Source organism: Canis lupus, chromosome 3, assembly GCF_048164855.1.
Source record: "Canis lupus baileyi chromosome 3, mCanLup2.hap1, whole genome shotgun sequence".
Taxonomy (NCBI): domain Eukaryota; kingdom Metazoa; phylum Chordata; class Mammalia; order Carnivora; family Canidae; genus Canis; species Canis lupus.
Window position 1 is genome coordinate 32,320,987 of NC_132840.1, and position 18,407 is coordinate 32,339,393.

The 18,407-nt window shown below is 51.6% G+C and overlaps 1 protein-coding gene and 2 long non-coding RNA genes across 3 annotated transcripts in view; 2 read left to right on the forward strand and 1 right to left on the reverse strand.

Moving 5' to 3' along the window:
- The window catches only part of SSU72 (SSU72 homolog, RNA polymerase II CTD phosphatase), a 29,650-nt gene extending 11,617 nt beyond the window's left edge, over positions 1–18,033 (forward strand). The window contains exons 3-5 of the mRNA XM_072820122.1: positions 15,348–15,487; positions 16,008–16,126; positions 17,542–18,033. Coding sequence (XP_072676223.1) covers positions 15,348–15,487; positions 16,008–16,126; positions 17,542–17,643 — 361 coding nt within the window. The 3' untranslated portion in view covers positions 17,644–18,033. The remainder of the gene's footprint in view (positions 1–15,347; positions 15,488–16,007; positions 16,127–17,541) is intronic.
- On the forward strand, positions 4–13,785 carry LOC140630268 (uncharacterized). The gene is made up of 3 exons (XR_012028053.1): positions 4–7,315; positions 9,492–9,746; positions 12,596–13,785. It is a non-coding gene; the product is annotated as an uncharacterized lncRNA (long non-coding RNA).
- Positions 15,777–17,640, reverse strand: LOC140630270 (uncharacterized). Its single transcript, XR_012028055.1, has 2 exons — positions 17,503–17,640; positions 15,777–17,184 (listed from the first exon to the last, which is right to left on the reverse strand). It is a non-coding gene; the product is annotated as an uncharacterized lncRNA (long non-coding RNA).
- Positions 18,034–18,407: the final 374 nt, after the last annotated feature.

An 18,407-nucleotide genomic window follows, 5' to 3' on the forward strand; every position in this document is an offset into this window, starting at 1 on the left:
TCCCAGTGGGTTGCCCTTTTACAAACCCCTGTACTTGTCTCTGGCAGGTGTAATCTGTGGCATGTGTTGATCAGGGGTGCCTGTGACGCAGCTACATAGTGGCTGCCTCTGCATGTGCTGAGTCATGGCACACTTGATGCAAAAATGATGTTAAGGCGCGTTCAGATGTCAACGTAGAGCCCATGTTGACAAAGCCAAGGGCAGGTTCTGATGTAACAAGAAACAGGGCAGTGTAGGTGAGGAAGGCAGAGTGGAGTTGTTTTTCCCACTGCGGGGCTGCCCACCACTCTCTGCAGGTAGGTGTGTGTGCGCACACATGTGAGCACCATGTGCACTGATTCACATGTAGGCAGGCTGCTTCACACATCTCTGCCACATTTGCTACCAAAGGAAGCATGTTAGAAACAAATAATCCGAGAGAACTTGACTTCATTTCAGGAAGAGGCAAAACAGACTGGATCTGCTACTTAAGACTCATGTGAAAGAAAGGTATTTATTATTATTATTATTACTCATTTTTAGAGAGAGAGAGCTCACAAGCGGGAGGGGCAGAGGGAGAAGGAGAGAGAATCCCAAGCCGACTCCATGCTGAGTGTAGAGCCCAACACAGGGCTCAATCTCACAACCCTAAGATGACAACCTGAGCTCAAACCAAGAGTCGGACACTTAACTGCACCACCCAGGTGCCCCAAGAAAGGTATTTTTTAAAGAGATGTTTATGAGAATGACGTCCGGCTATACAGTGGTTAAGATCATTGTTGCCTGGCATTTGACCAGGATACTTCATGATCATCTGTGCTGCTTTAGAACTCTTGGGCCTTCCCTGTTACAGTGAGGGATTTCTAGTTCTCGGGATGGAGCCCAAACATACGCCAAGCAAAAGGAATATAAACACTGGAGAGAAAACTCTGCCTTCATGTTGGTGCTTTTGTAATTTTTAATAAACTACGAATGTTTTCTGTAAATCTGTAGATTACTTAGCTGGGAGTGTGACCCCAAAGGCCATTTCAAGCAAAGTATAAAAGTGGACCCTGACAGTTACCCCTGTGTTCTTCTCCCTCATCTACCATTAATTGTCAAGGGCATTGAGGTGCAGATGCCATAGCCAAACGTGTGGGGCTGGCTGCGGATTGCTGTGGGTGGTGGGTCACCTGTGGTGCACTGCGCCCAGGAGTCTAGGAGGCAGATCCGAGGTTCTCCTGGGAAGTCCTGTGTGCCTCCTTTCTCAGAAGCTGCAGAGCCTGTGCTGGGGAGAAGACCCTAAGTATTTCTGTTGAGCTGTGCTCTGGTCTCTGCATTGCAGGGCCATGTGCTGCTCACATCCTTGGGCCAAGAAGGAAGGCTGTGCTCTGGCTCACCTAGAGGCAGTGTCTCAGGCTTCTCTCCCTGAAATTCTTTGTGTTGACCACAAGCCCTCTTATCCTGGAGAAACCTGTGACCTTAACTCTGAGTTTTTCTAGCTTGGTATGAATTCTCCATGTGTTGTTAAGCTTATCTTGAGACCTCATCTGTCTTTGAAGATTCTTATTCAGCTAGCACCATTCATTTTTAAACTCTGGTACTCAACGAGAGAAACGAAAAATAACACACTTGTTCATACTCCCATATTTATTAGAAATTAGGCTTTTTGACGTTGGAGCTGACTGATCTTTTTGTTTCTAGGAGTGGGCAGCACTTAACCACATTTTAAAGAGACTGGAAAAAAGGATTTGGAGTAGGAGGGTTGATGTGTAGGTCTTAGCAGTTCTGAATGAAGGAGCAGAGTCCAGCTGCTCAGAATTCAGAATTTCCTTTGTGGGCTGACTTTGTACAGATGCATGGTCTCTCCACGAAGCATCCAGTCCAGAAGACAGCCACCCGTGTGTGCCTTTGATGCATTGTGGGGAAGGTGTGGTGGTTGGGGGGACATGGCTGTTCCTACTGTCACCAGCAGTATTTACCTCCTGAGACCCTATGTAGGAAGGTCAACTTTAGATCTCCCCTTTTGATTGTACCTTGCAAAGCTCTGGGAGAAACTCCTTTTTTGGTTTATTGACTTCACTTGGGTGGAATATCTGTCTTCTAGGAAAGGTGCTGTGCTTGGTGCTTAGCTCACCTAACTACAGCCCTGGGCCAGTAAAGAAGGGTCATCTGCTCCAGGAAGGCGTGTCACGGTGCACACTGGCAAGACTCTGGGGACAGAGGCACAAGTCTTTCATGTATGAGGGGAGCAGAGGTAGGAGGTGGTGGAGGAGGATCAGCTGTGTATTGGGGGGTCACATGTCTGGTGTTGGAGGTGCCCTGAGAACACAGGAGGGGAACACTTGACTAGCTGGGGACACATATCCAGCTGCTGGGAGGCCTGGCGTTTTGGTTGCTTCCGAGTTGGCATAAGATACAAGCAGATATGTGCAAAAAGCCAAGTCTGTAAGCTAGAATACCGGGGCTTTTGTGGAAGTGATGGTTATAACCTGAAGTGGAAAGCTAGAAAAGTATTTTAGGGTGTAAACTGCAGATAAAGCACATCCACTAAATGTTCTACTTTTTAAGGGAGAGAGTGACATGACAGGAGGAAACTAGTCGCACCTGGTTGGCGGAGCCTGGCGGTGAGGCTGAGTGATGGGGGGGGGGGGGGCTGTGGTGGGGGGAAGCACTCCTGGGGCTGAGTCAGGAACTAGGATGCTGAAGGGACCCTGAGGTTATTAAGCTTTAGTAAGTTTTGGCCAGTGGTCCTATTTGTGTAAAAGCACATTATTTCTTAAAATATTTGGCTCTTTGTAGGTGGTTTTCCGTCTGCGGGCAGGGTGGGCCTCCTGCCTCAGATTCTTGACAGGTGACACTTGAGTGGCCAAGCATGGGTCTGTGGTCCCTGCAGGACCTGCCCCTGGGAGGTCTGGGGGCCAGGGATGCTAGTTGGGATGGAAACCGTGTTAAACTAACCCTAAACCAGTTAGTGAAGCTAGGCTGGGCTGGTTACCAGTTCCCTGTGAGGATTATCTACCAGTAGTACAGGGAATCCAAGTTCACCTGATTCTCCAGACAAACAGAAATGTCTGATGAGGGGAACCGTTTGTTTTTTACAGAAGAGCAGTGTTGGGGGGAATCTGTGGAGCAGGCAAAGTGCACTGTGGGCACTAGTGTATTTTACAGGGTTGTGCAGCCATGTCTATGGTAGATTTTAAGACATTTTACAATTTTATTTAAATTTTTTTTTTTAATTTTTTTCTATTTTTTTAATCTTTTTTTTTTTTTTTTTTAAGATTTTTTATTTAGTAGAGACAGAGAGAGAGAGAGAGAGAGTCAGAGACGCAGGCAGAGGGAGAAGCAGGCTCCATGCAGGGAGCCCGATGCGGGACTCGATTCCCGGTCTCCAGGATCAGGCCCTGGGCTGAAGGCAGCGCTAAACCACTGAGCCACCCGGGCCGCCCCTAATTTTTTTCTAAAGATTTTATTTACTTGAGAGAGAGAGGCAGAGACACAGGCAGAGGGAGAAGCAGACTCCCTGTGGGGACCCCGATGGGGGACTTGATCCTAGGACCCTAGGATCACAGCCTGAGCCAAAGGGAGATGCACAACCACTAAACCACCCAGGTGTCCCTGTCCACTTTTTAAAAAAAATTCAGTTAATTAACATAGTGTATCATTAGTTTCAGAGGTAGATGTCAGTGATTCATCAGTGTATAAGACACCCAGTGCTCATCCCACCATATGCCCTCCTTAATGCCTGTCACCCAGTTACCCCATCCCCCCCACCCAGATTTTAGGACATTGTCATCCATCCCCCCATGACCCCCTGTCCCCTGGCAACTCCTGGTCTACCTTTTGTCTCAGGGTTTACCTCTCCCAAACATTTCTATACATGGAGTCCTGCAACATGTGGTCTTCTGGAGCAGGATTCTCCCATCATGTTTGCAGGGCTCACCCATGTCTTGGCTTTCGTGAGGATCAAACCGGTTTTGTTTTGTTTTTGTTTTTTTTTAAGATTTTTTTATTTATTCATTGGAGAGGGAGCAGCAGGGAGAGGGAGAAGCAGACTCCTTGCTGAGCTGGGAGCCTGATGCAGGGCTTGAACCCAGGACCTGAAGATCATGACCTGAGCTGAAGGCAGACTCCTAACCATCTGAACCACCCAGGCGCCCCCACACTGTCTATTTTTAAATATAATTTTTTCTCTTTTTTTTTTTTTATTTATTTATGATAGTCACACACAAATTGAGAGAGAGAGAGGCAGAGACACAGGCAGAGGGAGAAGCAGGCTCCATGCACCGGGAGCCCGACGTGGGATTCGATCCCGGGATCCCGATCCCGATCCAGGATCGCACCCTGGGCCAAAGGCAGGCGCTAAACCGCTGCGCCACCCAGGGATCCCTATAATTTTTTTCTCTTAACCTTAACTTTTTTCTTCCTTTGCCTTGAAGTTGTTTTGAATACAAAGCAGCCTTAAACTTAGTGTTTTGCCCTATGGGCTTTAGCGAAGCTCCCAGGGTAGAGTGGTGGAGGCTTCCAGTTTTTGTCCTTTACCTATGGAGCTGTGTGCTGGGCTGGAGCTGCCCCAGGCTCTCCATCACTTAATGAACGGAGTCTGCAGCTGAACCATCAGCTTGCCTGAGGACCCTCACTGGAACGACAATATAGTTCCTTCTACCTGTCAGAGTGGCTGGGGTGGGGCCTCATGCCCAGATCATGGGGCTCTGTGGGGTGTCTCTGGGATGAGGGCTACAGTGTCTACAGGAGGCACGATGGGGTCTTAGAAATTCAAGTTAGATGCCCACTTCAAACCTCTCAGGAGATGACCACTTTGTGAACTACAAAGTCACTTAAAATCACTTGTCTAAAAAGCAGGTAAATGTGCAGTTCTAATCGTCAGTGACTTTTTAAAATTTATTTTTTAAATTTGTATTTATTTATTCATGAGAGACACAGAGTCAGAGACAGGGAAAAGCAGGCTCCCTGCAGGGAGTCCGATGCGGGACCCCATCCTGGGACTCTAAGATCAGGAGCCAAAGGCAGAAGCTCAACCACCTAGCCACCCACACGTCCCCAGTGACATTTTTAATACGGGTGACCGCTTGCTCCCTAAACTGATTGGAAACACAGGTAGAATTAACATTTCCTGGGTCCTTTGTCCACATAATTAGGAGACACTTGGTGTGAGCCTGTATCCAGCAGACGTGTCTGATTTCTCTCCAGCTATTGTCCTAACCTTAGCAGTTGGGCTTTCTTTAAACCACACACTCATTTTCATCCTCTCACACTTTAGGCCTTGGGTTAATGTTTGTGTGCAAGTGACCCTGAGTGACATGGATCACTGATACACAGATTTTCTTGATGATCCAGTCCAGTGCTGTAAATGCTTTGTCTCTTCTCTTGATTTCCTTAACATCTTTTTTTTCTGTAGCTTAACTTTATTCCAACAATACAGTATATGACATATACAAACTGTTAGTGGACCTTTGGTCTCAGTGAGGTTTTGGAGTCAGTCATACTTGGATTTTTTGCCTGCAGGGGGCGCCCCTCACCTCGATGTTTTCCAGCTATAGACCAATCTCTGCGCGCATTTTCTTGTGTTGCAGTAAAAGCTGAAAATAAAAATAATTTCTACGATTGTAGGTCCCCACAGCTTGCTGACCTCTGTCCTGGATCCAGGCCAGTGGACACAGAAGCTCAAGGGGAGCCTGTCCTCCCTGAGGCCAGTTCTGCAGTGGGGCTACTAGCCTTTTTCTTTTTTGGGGGCCCCTGGGGGGAGGCTTTTGTTTCAAGCTCAGCATGCCTTCCCCTTCTGTGCCTGGCCGCTGGGTCCCCACAGCTCTGCTCATGCCTGTGCTTTTTGACCTGCCTCTGTGGGTTCAGGTTCTGCTCCGTTAGCCACATCCTGGCCTGCTCACCTTGCCTGTGGTCCCTGGCTGCCCATATGGCTCACCACACTGGGGCATATTGGACAGCAATACTTCTGCTGTATTGGACCTTATCTAATTTCATGTCAGTTGGCAGCTATGTTTTTAGAAGCTTTTGAAAGTAGTGTGTATCTGTTTAACAAATGAGCATATCCCTAAGCCAAACACTGATTTCTAGAGAAACCGATCTAGTGTTGCTGATATTTAAGCTTTCAGGTTTTAGAAAAGCACTTGTACCTAAAATATAAATCATGGCCTTAAGATACTACAGAGGAGGCAGAAGAACCGCCACTGTGTGGAGATGCCAGATGTTGAAAAGAGACGATTGGTTGGGGTAGCGGCCGGGGGGACTGGTGCATCTAGGTGTAACAGAACCACACTGACCTCGCCCACTGCTTCCAGAACTTGCCCAGGGCCAGGAACACACCTGGTCTTCCCAGCCCACGGTAGGTGAGATGCTGACACCAGGTGTGTTGAAAGTGGGCTACATGACGTGAATCATGCTGGTGGTTTCATTTTGCCTAATAACCTCAAGGGTAGTGGGAAGAGGGTGTTGTAGACGGGCCAGGACTCCTGGCTGCCGAGCCTCATATTGGGGAAACAGTTGGCTTGGGCTCCAGTGGCTCAGGAGCTACCTGAAATTCCTCCAGGAGTTCCTGGGTTCTTGTGTGTGCAGCCTGCGTGCTTTGCAAAAACTACTTTGATTTCCAAAATGAATTTATTTCTTACTATATGTAAAGAAGTCCTAGCTTGAAAGCTTTTTATGTAGTGGTTCTCAAGGCGTGGTTCCAGGATTTCCAGGATTCCAGCTGTCCCCATAGCCCTTTCAGAAGATCCCAGGCTTAAAGCCATTTGCTGTTTGCTGTTCTCAGTCTCCCCAAAGTGTGCCAAGGGCTCTGTCAGGCTCCCGCCCACTGCGTACCAGTCCTCCCTGTGATGCCTGATGGGCTGTGTTTGTATTGTGAAGACCTGCAACAGCCCCAGATTGGCCCCAAGCCTGTGAATTCCCTGAAGCACCAGGCTCAGACTCCAGGTGTTGTTTTCCTCTCACGACAGGAAGGAAGGGGGATAGAGCTACTCGGTGTGGTTGGCCACTGTGACACCTGTGGAGCACGAGACCCTGGGGGCTGTAATGAGGCTGCTGTGCGTCACTCCAGCCTACAGCTTGCTAGTTTAAGAGCAGCTGTAAGAAACCTTGCTTCCAAAATGCTTTTTAGTGCTTTTCTCTGAAAATATGGGCTGAATGGTGTCTCCTGTGGCCCTGTGGGTTAGGGGTGGTCTGAATTCCTTTACTTGGGCCTTCCTCTTTGTCCTCTGCATGGTAGCACTTGGCCTGCTTCTCAGGGAGTCACATGTGCAGTATCCTTTGGCCTCTCTGCCCTGAATGGAAACTCGGAGTTGGTGCCAGCCTATGCACGTTGCCAGCACTGGATGGAATCCAGGTGAGCTGCCATGAGCTCTGATGGAGGTGGGCTTGATGGGCATGTGGGAATGTGTCCTCTTCCCAGGGCTGGGGAGACTGCCCAGGATGGACATGCAGGGGGCAAGGAGTGGGTTGAGTAGGAGGGCTCCAGGGAGACACCAAGCTGAGCAGGAGGTATGGATCTGGGGTTCCAGGGGTCCCCACAGTCCCACCAACCTTGGGGGTGGAGTGCCCATAGAGAGAGTCCTGAGTAAAGACACTGGTCTAGCTGTGTCTCCCTTGGTACTGACTATGAGAGTTTGGAGCATAGGTGCCACATCAGGGCATCACCCTGCCCCAGCTGTGTTGCCAGCAGATGCTCCCGGCCATGTGTCCAAGTGTGGCTCCCAGTGGGTGTGTAACCCATAAAACAAGGGGCTTCATCAGAGTGCCTGTGAGGACACATGTCCTGTAGAGTTGACAGAACTGTCAGCACCTTCAGGGAGGGCCTGGTTCCTGCCCCACTCAGGGCACATGGGGCATCACCGTTTCCCCCAAGAGGAAGATTTCCAGGTCTTTATGAGGAAGAGCCCCCCCCGGCCACATTTCATGCATGCAGTTCTGGACACATCCCAGTTAGTGGGAGATGCTCAGCAGGATTTCCTGCAGACAGGGAACCTCGCTGAGCCTTGCCGTGTTGGCCGCACGTTCCCCCCCCCCCCCCCCCCGTCTGTGTCCTTAGGGGTCTGTGGATCAGGCTACTCCTGCTGGTCCCCATGAGCAGTCCTGCTGGGGGCAGGTGGGTTGGTTTCCAGTGACCATTGGCTTCTTGTTTGGGCCGATTCTTCCCTCTGAGGCAGACAGGTTTGTTGCACAAAATGCATCATTTGGACAGTGTGGAAGCTGCGCAAGGGGCAGGGGAGGATGTTGGCAGAGTAAGGCAGGGCCGGTTTCAGCTCAAGGACCAACCTAGGCTTTGTCTCGTTACTGTGTCCTGTTCCTGCTTTTGGCTTACCTTTTTTTCTTTAAGATTCTTCAATTTTGTGATGACAACTATTTTTCTTTAAATCACTAAGTAACTAGAATTTCTGAGGAAGAGGAGTCGTTTTATTTTTTTCTTCCTACTCAGTTGCAGTAATATCAGGCGTTGGGGGAGTTGCAAACCATTCTCTGACAGCAGAGCTCTGTGTGTTGCCACGCATTCTGTCCACACGGATGGCAGACACTTTCCAGAGAGCAGCAGTGTGGTGTGTGTCCATCCTGCTGGGCTCAGTCTTCCTCTCCACGTGATGCTTGGGATTTAGTCCAGTTTTGAACCATTTATGTAGAAAAGACATGTTGAAAAAAAAAGGCAAAACATGTTGCAGATGAATTCATAACTTTAAATCTTAAAATTTCAGAAAGTTTCACTAAAATTCATATTCAGTCTCAGCTTTTTGTTTTGAGGTTAAATTTTTTTCTTAAATTTTTTTATTTGTTTGAGAGAGAGCACAAGCAGGGAGGGAGTGACAGAGGGAGAAGCAGACTCCCCACTGAGCAGGGAGCTGGATGCAGGACTCTATCCCAGGACCCTGGGACCACAACCTGAGCTGAAGGCAGACGCTTCACCAGCTGAGCCACCCAGGCCCCTGAGGTTGAAAGTTTTATAAAATTGAACAGATGGGGGTAGGTTTGTGTCCTAAACCAAGATTAAGGAGGGGGGTGGGGCGCCTGGGTGGCTCAGTAAGTAGAGCATGTGACTAGATCTTGGGGTGAAGACTTAGAACCCCATGTTGGGTGTAGAGTCTACTTTTTTTTTTTTTTTTTTTTTTTTTTAAGATTTTATTCATGAGAGAGACACAGGCAGAGGGAGAAACAGCTCCATGCTGGGAGCCCGATGTGGGACTTGATCCCTGTACCCTGGGATCATGCCCTGAGCCGAAGACAGATGCCCAAACGCTGAGCGACCCAGGCTTTCCTATAGTCTACTTTAAAAACACATGAGGGCAGCCCGGGTGGCTCAGCAGTTTGGTGCCGCCTTCAGCCTAAAGCGTGATCCTGGAGACCTGGGATCAAGTCCCACATCGGGCTCCCTGCACGGAGCCTGCTTCTCCCTCTGCCTGTCTCTGCCTCTCTCTCTGTGTCTCTCATGAATAAATAAAATCTTTTTTAAAAAAGTTTAAAAACACACATGAAGGGGCAGTGAATGCAGTTTTTTATCTAATTTTGCTGGACAGTGCATTATGATGGATCCTTGTCATCTGTTCACATCAAGCCGACTTAACAGTGGCCAGAGGGAGACCCTTGGTGTCGCTAAGGCAAGAAGAGCCCCAGGCCAGGTCCTGAAATTTGACCTCACTGCCCTCCCTGGCATGAAGGATCCAAAGAATTGTCCTGCCAAACGCTGTTCAAAAGGGCGTGTTTCCTTTGAAGAAATGGGATGGCCTAATCTGCTCTGCAGTCCACTGATGCTTCATGCAGATGAATTTGAGGTGAGCAGAAGCTCCTGTGCTGCGTGTGATGCATTCTGTCCACACAGGGCAAGCACGCACTTTCCAGAAGCATCTGTTCCAAGCAGCACAACTTGCAAAGTATCAGGTTAGGCACTTGAGGGCAGCATTTTTCTGCATCCTGAGTGCTGATCAATCCGACAAGTTGAGAGCGACCCCACACCTCAGAACCGAAAACGTCCCCAGTGAGGCTAGGGGCCGACTGCTGCCCACACCTACCACTTGTGGAGGAGAGGCTATCGGTGCCCTGTAGTGCAGCGGCCCAAGTGTGCAGGGCGAGAGCAGCCAGCAAGTGTCGGCTGCGACTTGAGGGGATGGTCCAACTTGGGCACGCCCTGGGGGCATGCACAGTATGATTATAAATACAAATGTCTCCTTTCCCACACATTAGCCTGGCGAAAGTGACTGGGCTGCTACTGTGGTTCTGTGCACTGTGGGTGCCTCTGCTCTGCCGTTTCTGCTGTTTGCCCCTGCTGCCCACAGCCTTGCCTCCCAGGGCTGTGTCGCCATTTAGAGCGTTCGCACTGTGGGGTTGCAGGTTGGTGCCCGCGGGGAGCCTCTGCTCCCCACACTGGGAACATGCAAACCTCAAGGCTTGCTTTCCTAATGTTATTTTTTCCTATAAGTAACACTTGTGCCTAAAAATGGTGCTGTTGACATATTCTGGCAGGCTCTCAGGGGCTGTGTTCTCTAGGAGGTGCCGAGTGTGCAACACGGCGGTTTCCTGTTGCCACTTCTACTACTTCTGCCTCTGCAGGATCCAGTGTGTTCTTGGGTGTTCTGTCTGGGGGCGTGGGCTGTTTAACATAAAATTAACCTGAAAGGTTCCCATGGAGGCAGGAGTGCGCCTGTCCTGACCTCTGGTGGCCAGTGCCTGTGGTTCTTGGGTTTTTGTTTTAATGAGGCCTTAAACTAAACCCTGGAGGTTTTGTTAAAACAGATTATCAGTGATACTGGAGACCCCCTGCAGTGTCTGGCCCTGAGTGTGTGGGCTCGGGCACCCCCTGAGTGGGCTCAGAGCAGACCATCTTGCGCATACTGTGTGGCCCAGGGGTCAGGGAGGGCACCCGCCCATGTGTTCACCGAATGCTAGACCTCGCTGGGCCACAGGCTGGCTCCGTTCACTCCTCCATTGGCCCTGATTTGAAGTGAAGGCAGAAGTGTTCCTGCTGCATAATCCTGAGATGGGGTGGGGAGACTCCATTTCCTGCTGAGGGGAGCAGCCTGCAAGGTTCCAGCTGCATGGAGGGGGCTCCCTGGACATCTCCCCCACTTAACGTGTGGCGCACAATCCAGAGGGAAGCCCCAGGGGTAGGAAGGCCAGCAGAAAAGAGAAAGAAGGGCTCCTGACTGGGGGCTGTCCCTCATGGTAGATTTGGGATTGAGAGATTGCCCTGGGCTTCCCAGGAGCATGGCCTTGCTGATCCTCATGTGCTCTGTCCTCGAGCCTCGGGGGTGGGGTGGGGTGGGGGGCTTTCAGAAGCTCCAGTCCCCTCCTGGTGTGCAGCTGGCTATTGTCCATCTCAGGACCATGGGCCTGCGCTCAGCGGGGTGGTGGCCTCTTCAAAATCACCCACTCCCATTGCTGTGTCTCGACTGGCTCCCAGGGCCCACCCTGCAGGATGGGTGACACAGGCATTCCTGAGCTAGGCAGCCTCTGAAGATCTTGCCCCAGAGAGTCCCTGGGTCTCCGAATAAGAAATCTTGCTCCATGTCTTATAGTTTATTTGATCAAGCCTAAAATTGGAAGTAAAACTAGATTACAGGATTCAAAAAGATGAACAGGTTCTCTGTGTGGCCCACTCTCAGGGATCCTCCGCTACACAGGATTGAGGTTTACCTCCAAGGTCAGAAAGTGGAAAGACCTGAATGAGGCATTGGCTGGCTTTGGGGACAGCAGACCTTGATAACCTCCCAGGGTGTCCTCATATCCGTTCCCCCGGCATCTCCATTAGGGAAGTGTGGGCAGCATTTGGTCAAACTAGGGCCTGACAAGCCGCCAGGAGCATGTTAACCCCTATGGAAGGTGTGAGGGGAGCCCCGTGCGCCTCTGTCTGGCTCTGCTGGCCCATGGTGAAGCTTCAACTTCCCTGGCTGCTAAGAGGGAATACGTGGGGCCCATTGGGTGGTGTTGCCCTGTGTTCCTGCCCCTATCGGCAAGAACTGTGAGGCCACTTTGCTCTGAAGCCCCTTTTCAACTGGGTGCCCGTCACCCTCTGAGGTGGTTTCCGCTCAGAGACCCTGCTCTGTCCTCGCTGTCCCAACCCTGTCTTACCTGGCTTTGTTTTATGTTTGGTTTGTGACATTTGTGGGGGAAATGAGGCTTGAGCTGTGCTCACCCGTCCTTGGCAAGTGCCTCTGTCCAGCCAGGACTGGCAGAGCCAAGGGGAGCAGATCCTGCCTCAACGTGGCTCCACAGTAAATCCATGACCTTGGAGGGTGAGCATCGGGTCCCTCGTTCGGATTTTTGCCAGCACCTTTCCTTGCTCTGGAAACGGCTCTTCTGCTCATCTCGCTTGTTTGCCTTTAGATTAACCCTCTGCCTCCCCTCCACCTCCTTTGTGGAAACCTCGGGTTTGAGCCAGGGTTCTGCAGGTGGGCTCCACAGGCATGGGCCTTGCTCCCTCTGTCCCTTCCAACACCCTCCTCCCAGAACAGCAAGCCAAGCATCCTCTGCATGGAAACGGGCTTCCACATGCTTCCTTTGGGGTGAGGGCCTGTCTCTGGAGGACCCAGCATTCATGTCCATTAGATGGGCTGCTGAAGTCCGTGTTTTGGGGGAATCACTGTAGAGATAAACATCTGGCTAAATCTCTCTTTCTTGTACCAAGAACACTGTGGTTGAAGCGGAACCTGATGTTGGAACAGTTGCCCTGAATCAGAACTAGACTAACATGCCTCAGCTCTCAGGACAGGAGCAAGTGTGCAGGACAGATGCCGAGTCCAGAAGGACAGCCTTCCCAGGCGCCTCCAGCCTGGCCTCCTGGGGTACGCTGACCCTGGACATGGGGCCTGCGACCAGGTTGCCCCCCCGACCCTCAGGTCCCTGTCCATCTCTGCTCCACGGGACTTGTGTTTCAGCTTTGCAGAGAAGACAGATCTATTGTGGCTGCTTGTGTCTTTTCTCATCTCCCGCTTCTCTTTCCAAGGACGTGTCTTCCCTCCTGCATCTGGTGAGCTTGCCCTTAGGTTTCGTTTGGCCTACACACAAATGTTGACATAATAGCTTTTAAAGATCACGTGCTCTGTGCTGGCACGGTCTGGAGGGTCTATGTGATGGTTAAGACCGTGGAGTGGTCAATGTGATCCTTCCTTGGGCCCTCCCACCCTCAAGGTACACCCCCGCATCTGTGCTGGCCTTGCAGCTGGCGGGGGGTGGGAGTACAGACGGACACACCTGCTGCCTTCACCTGTTGCAGGTGAGAACAGTAAAGACAGGTGTCTTCTGAAGGCCTGGGCTAGGAGTGAACGAAACAGGGGTGAGCTGGGAGTGCATGGTGGCCTCTTGGCCTCAGACCATGTGACTCAGCAGGGCAAGGTGATGGGACTTCACTCGGCATCTCAGTGGCTTCATCCCCATTTCCTCTGCCTTCCAGAAGTATCTTGGGGTTCACTTGCAGGTTGGAGCTTTGTGAAGAGGTCCCCTGATTGATCCTGGGGCACTTTGGGCCAGGGTGCTAGGGAGAGTGGGTGCCCACATGCCACATTCTATGCGTTCAGCCACCTAGGAACCCGGTTGCCCAGCCAGTCAAGGGAGCTCATTTCTCAGGAGGTGAGACTCGCCTGCTGCTCTGCCATCACTGGAGGCACCATCCTGCCTCTGGGATTGGCTGGCAGCCGTCCAGGATGATGTGATACAGCGTCTCACTGCCCTCTCTACCCATGCAGAGGTGGGCCTTCCTCCAGAAGTGGGACCCTCTGTGACCAGCTGTGCTTCAGCCTTGCTCTGTTCCTTCACGTCCTGTCCTGTCCTGGTGAGGTTTCCAATGGGGCTCCAGTTCCCTGTGACTCGGAGCTACAGGTGGGTTTGTGTCCAGGGCTCCTTGCTGCGCACTTCCTGCTTGGCCCAGCCTGTGCTTTGCGTCTTCTGATGTTTGCCAGGAAATAGTTACCACATCCCTCATAACGCTGATAAAGGTTAGGGTTTGATCCCTGAACTAAGCACTTTTTCCTTAATGACATGAATCCTAGTTTCATTTGTTTTTCTTTACATCAATAATTGAGGCTTACATAGAGGAGGAATAGTTGTGTGAGGCCTTGGAGTGCCTGGTGGCTGGCCATCCCTCCTCAAGGGTGATTCCTGGGAGCTACAGTGGGTCCCAGAGCTGTGCTCTGCTGGATGGCAGGTCTGTCTCTGAGGACATGATAGAGGTCCAGAGTCTTCATCTGCTTGGCCAGTGTACAGGGAGCAGGATCACAGGCTGTTCTGAATGCTTGAGCTGCCTCTGCCCATCCTGCTCTGACACATTGGCCTCCCCTAAGCCATTCTTTACCCTGGACTTCAATGCTAAGCATTTGAAGGACCATGTGCTACCTGACCATGGAGCAGTACAGCCACTGGGGCGGAGCAGGGAGGTGCAGGCAGCAGCCACCAGGACAAGCACATGGGAGATGATCAGGAGCCAGAGCCCTCTCAGCTAATAGTCAAGTGTCTTTTCAACTTAACACTCTTAGACCATTTGAATATATTCTAGAAGCCATTTTCACTGTCCAAAAAGGTAGGCAAATGTGTTTTCAGTAATAGCTTAAGTAAATTGTTACAATTTAAAATCTAGGAAAGCCATGAAACCTTTTGCTCAGAAGTCCTCGGTCAGCTAGTCTGTGTCTCTTGAATAGGATTAAGGAGATGCTGATCCCCAGCTGTCTAGAAGGACCTTTAGAGACCATGGGCTATGTGTGCATGTTGAGGGCCCTTGGCCCAGTTCCTTGGGGGCGATGAACCCTGTCCCTAGGGCCCAGAGTATAGACAGGGCCACTGGGGATGGGTAAGGGTAACACCTGCTCTGGGGCCTGTGCATCCCCTCAGCTCTGAGGGACTCTGGGCTGGGGCCACTCTCACTCTCTGTTCCCAGCTGACCTGGGCTTCTCCCCCTGTGCCCACTTCTTTCTCAGAAGTTCCCTATTTCAGTGGTCTCCAGATCTTATTGGTACCACTGTAACTGAGCCCTTGGGGGACTGACTGTCTCTGCTGAAGGGCTTGTGTTCAGTGGGAATGGTCACCAAGTTGCTTCAAGAGGAGTCAGAGCAGCAGGTTACAGAAAGATAAGCAAAGGTTGCAGACACCAGGTCTGCTTTCTAGAGAACATTGGTCTGAGGGCTGCAGCCAGCCTGGCAGGCTGAGGGGAGCAAGTACATGCTGCTCAGGGCCAGTCTGCAGGGCCTAGAGTGAGCACCTCCCCCACTGGCTTGTCTTTTGCAGGACCCTGGGGACAGGCACGGCCTGCTCCCCAGAACTGCCTCAACCCCTCCACTGCTTTGATGCACTGCTGGAGAGGGGCCTGGCGGCCCTGCTGGCGCTCACACTGAGGCACTGGGCTGGGATTGATAAAAGTCTTTATAAAGTTCCTTGACTCTAGCACTTAGCTATACGCAGAATGGCATCTTACATATGTTGGACAGAAATAAGAGGATCAAGCCTCGGCCAGAAAGGTTCCAGAACTGCAGAGACCTGTTCGATCTGATCCTCACCTGTGAAGAGAGAGTGTACGATCAGGTGGTAGAAGGTAAGGCCCCAGACTGAGTGTGCCCCGTGCCTGGGCTCTCATCTCTGCCCATCACGGTCACCGTGGCTGCCCTGACGTATCTGTTGGTTCCTGTGGGCTGAGAAGGTGGGTATGGCCGTAGTGAGGTGGCTGGGACTCTCCTGCCTCCGTGGCCTCTGGCTGGCCACATGCATCGGAGCAGAGCACCAGTGTGTGGGCTGACTCTGTGGTGCAGGTTTTAAGGTCTTTGGGGCACAGGAAGAGTATGTGTGAAGTGGAGGAACCAGGGGACTGGTTTTTCATGAGTGAAATGCTCTGGGATGCTTTCCCCCAGGACAGCCTGGCTGTTCGTGAGACGAGGTCGAGAATCACCATGTTTCCTTGAGTTATACGGTGTTCAGTGTGAGTCTCCTTCTCAGGAAGGAAGTCCTCAGCCTGGTTTATCACCCCAAGGCCAGAGGCGGCTGGAGCCGGTGGCCCCTTGCCCTCCTGTGACCTGGTTCCGAGGCCTCTGACAGTTGTGTCATCTTGTTCCTGTCAGATCTGAATTCCAGAGAGCAGGAGACCTGCCAGCCGGTGCACGTGATCAATGTGGACATTCAGGACAACCACGAGGAGGCCACCCTGGGGGCATTCCTCATCTGTGAGCTGTGCCAGTGTGTGAGTATCCTGCACCTGCTCCTGGGCCCAGGACCCTCTCCTCCTGACACACGATTTTACCAGGAAAGGGGCTATCATGCGATTCCATTTGTGCTCACGTTTGACTTACTTTCAAATACTAAAACCCAAGTAGATGCAGAGCTGCCCACAGGTTTGCATATCGACCAAACGGCTTTGGCTTAACTTGCCCCCTATGCTTTCTGTTTGCTTGATGGTCATGCAGTGCCCTGCTCAGTCTGGCCGTGTGTGCCCATAAGAGCTTCTGCCAAAACCCTAGTCATATCTGGCAGAGCCCAGGGGCCCCAGAGGTGGTGTCCAAGCTCCGTGGATGCTGTAATGTGCTCCTCTTCACCCTCAGGACCGATCAGTCCTTGGACTTCCCCCCGGTGGCCCTGGGTATCCTCCCTTGTGTAGAAAATCATGGGGGCTTTGCAGCTGCTGTGCAGCTGTGCTCAGAGCAAAAACATTTCCTCTTAGATACGACAAAAGGACCTAGGGACCTACCCAGGAAGAGACCCATATGTCCTATACTGTTTTCCTCCTGGGAGATTTGCATTTAGGTCAGCTGACTTTGAGTGACAGAAAAATGAGGGAGACAGATGGCTTACCAAGAAGTCCAGAGACAGGTGGGCCTGGACTCATTTGCCATGTGAGGGGCCCAGGTCCTGCTTTCATGTTGTTGCGCCCAGAACAGCTTCTGTTCCCAAGATGCCTCATGGCCCAGCGTGGCTGCTGAAGCTCTAGCAGTTGTGCCTTTGTTCTGGCCACCACGCAAGAGAAAGGGCTGAAGAGGGACACATGTCCCAGAAGTTGCACACGTGACTTCCATTTGGGTCACCCTGATTAGAAACAAGTTACAGAGGGGTTGCTCTTCACATCAGAGAGGCACTGCTTACAGGCTAGGCCTGGGGCCAATGACCAGCCTCAGCCGCCGTCCAGCCCATACCAGCCCTGAATCATCCTTGGGCTGTCCATCGGCAGCACTTGCTCCTTTAGGGCAGTGGTTCGCCACCAGGGGATGTCTGGCCATATCTGCACACACATATGGATCTCACAACCTGGAGGGATGGTAGTGACAGCTAGTGGGTGGAGGCCACTGAAGGGTATGGGCCAGCTTTCTCACTCAGTGCCCTAGCAGGCGACTACCTTTGCAGAGTGTGGGCAGGGGGTCTGTGAAGTTCCAAAGGTCACGTCCTGGGGCAGCCGCTCTGTGCCTCGGGGTGCAACTATCCTGAACCCTCCATCCTCAGGCCGCGGCCTGGGGTGGGTGAGAAGGAGCCTCCAGGGCCCAGGACGGCCCCAGGACAGGTGGGAGGCAGCTCAGCGGTGATAGACCAAACCCCCAGCCCCGGCTGTGCCCACGGGGGCGCCCCTACCTCTGCACCTGCTCTAGTCGGCCTGTGTGCTCCCTCCAGATTCAGCACACGGAGGACATGGAGAACGAGATCGACGAGCTGCTTCAGGAGTTCGAGGAGAAGAGTGGCAGAGCCTTCCTGCACACGGTCTGCTTCTACTGAGCCGCCTGGCCTGGCGCGCCGCCCCCTCCTGAAGCGCCTTGTTGAGCTTCCTTTTGTTAATATTTTTTCCCTCCTGATATTTGTTTTTACCTTTAGGTATTCTGCCGGCCGACGGTAGCAGTACCCAATAAATTGTACATATGAAACGCAAAGCTACACATAAATGCCAGATTAAAAACAATCAAGTTTCTCTGTCCGCTTTGACTTAACGAGTGGGATGTTGATTATAAAGTTTTTTTTTTCTTTAACCAAAACAGTAAACAACGGTTTCTAGTACCTTTCCCCCATGCATTTGTGGCTTCATTGTGGCTCCTTCGTTCCACCCTCAAACATGCTGTAATGTACAAATAATCTGAATAAAGCAATGGGCTTGGTCTTACTAGGAAAGAATTTAACAGTGGTCCAATAAGTTGATGTTGCCATTTGTCTTTGCTCTGGCCTGGTCCTGCTGGCCTGGGCCCTCTGGAGGGACCCCTGGGCCTGACCCTGCCACTCACACCATTTCTGAAGTTGGGAGGTGGGACCCTGAGCCTGTGGGGGCCCTGACTTCCTAGCAGTACCCTGAGGTCCTGCTGCCCACGAGGACTGCTGGAAGCATGGAGCCCTTCTCCTATGGCAGCTTCTGGGGCCGGTATCAGATGTCCCCTCACTTCCCCATGACCCCTCCTGACTTCCAGAGGTTTTGGAAAACCTCAGGTCTCCATGGGGAAGTGTCGGGGACTCCTGAGTTCATGTGCCATCCTGGGGCTGTGGACTCCTCCCCA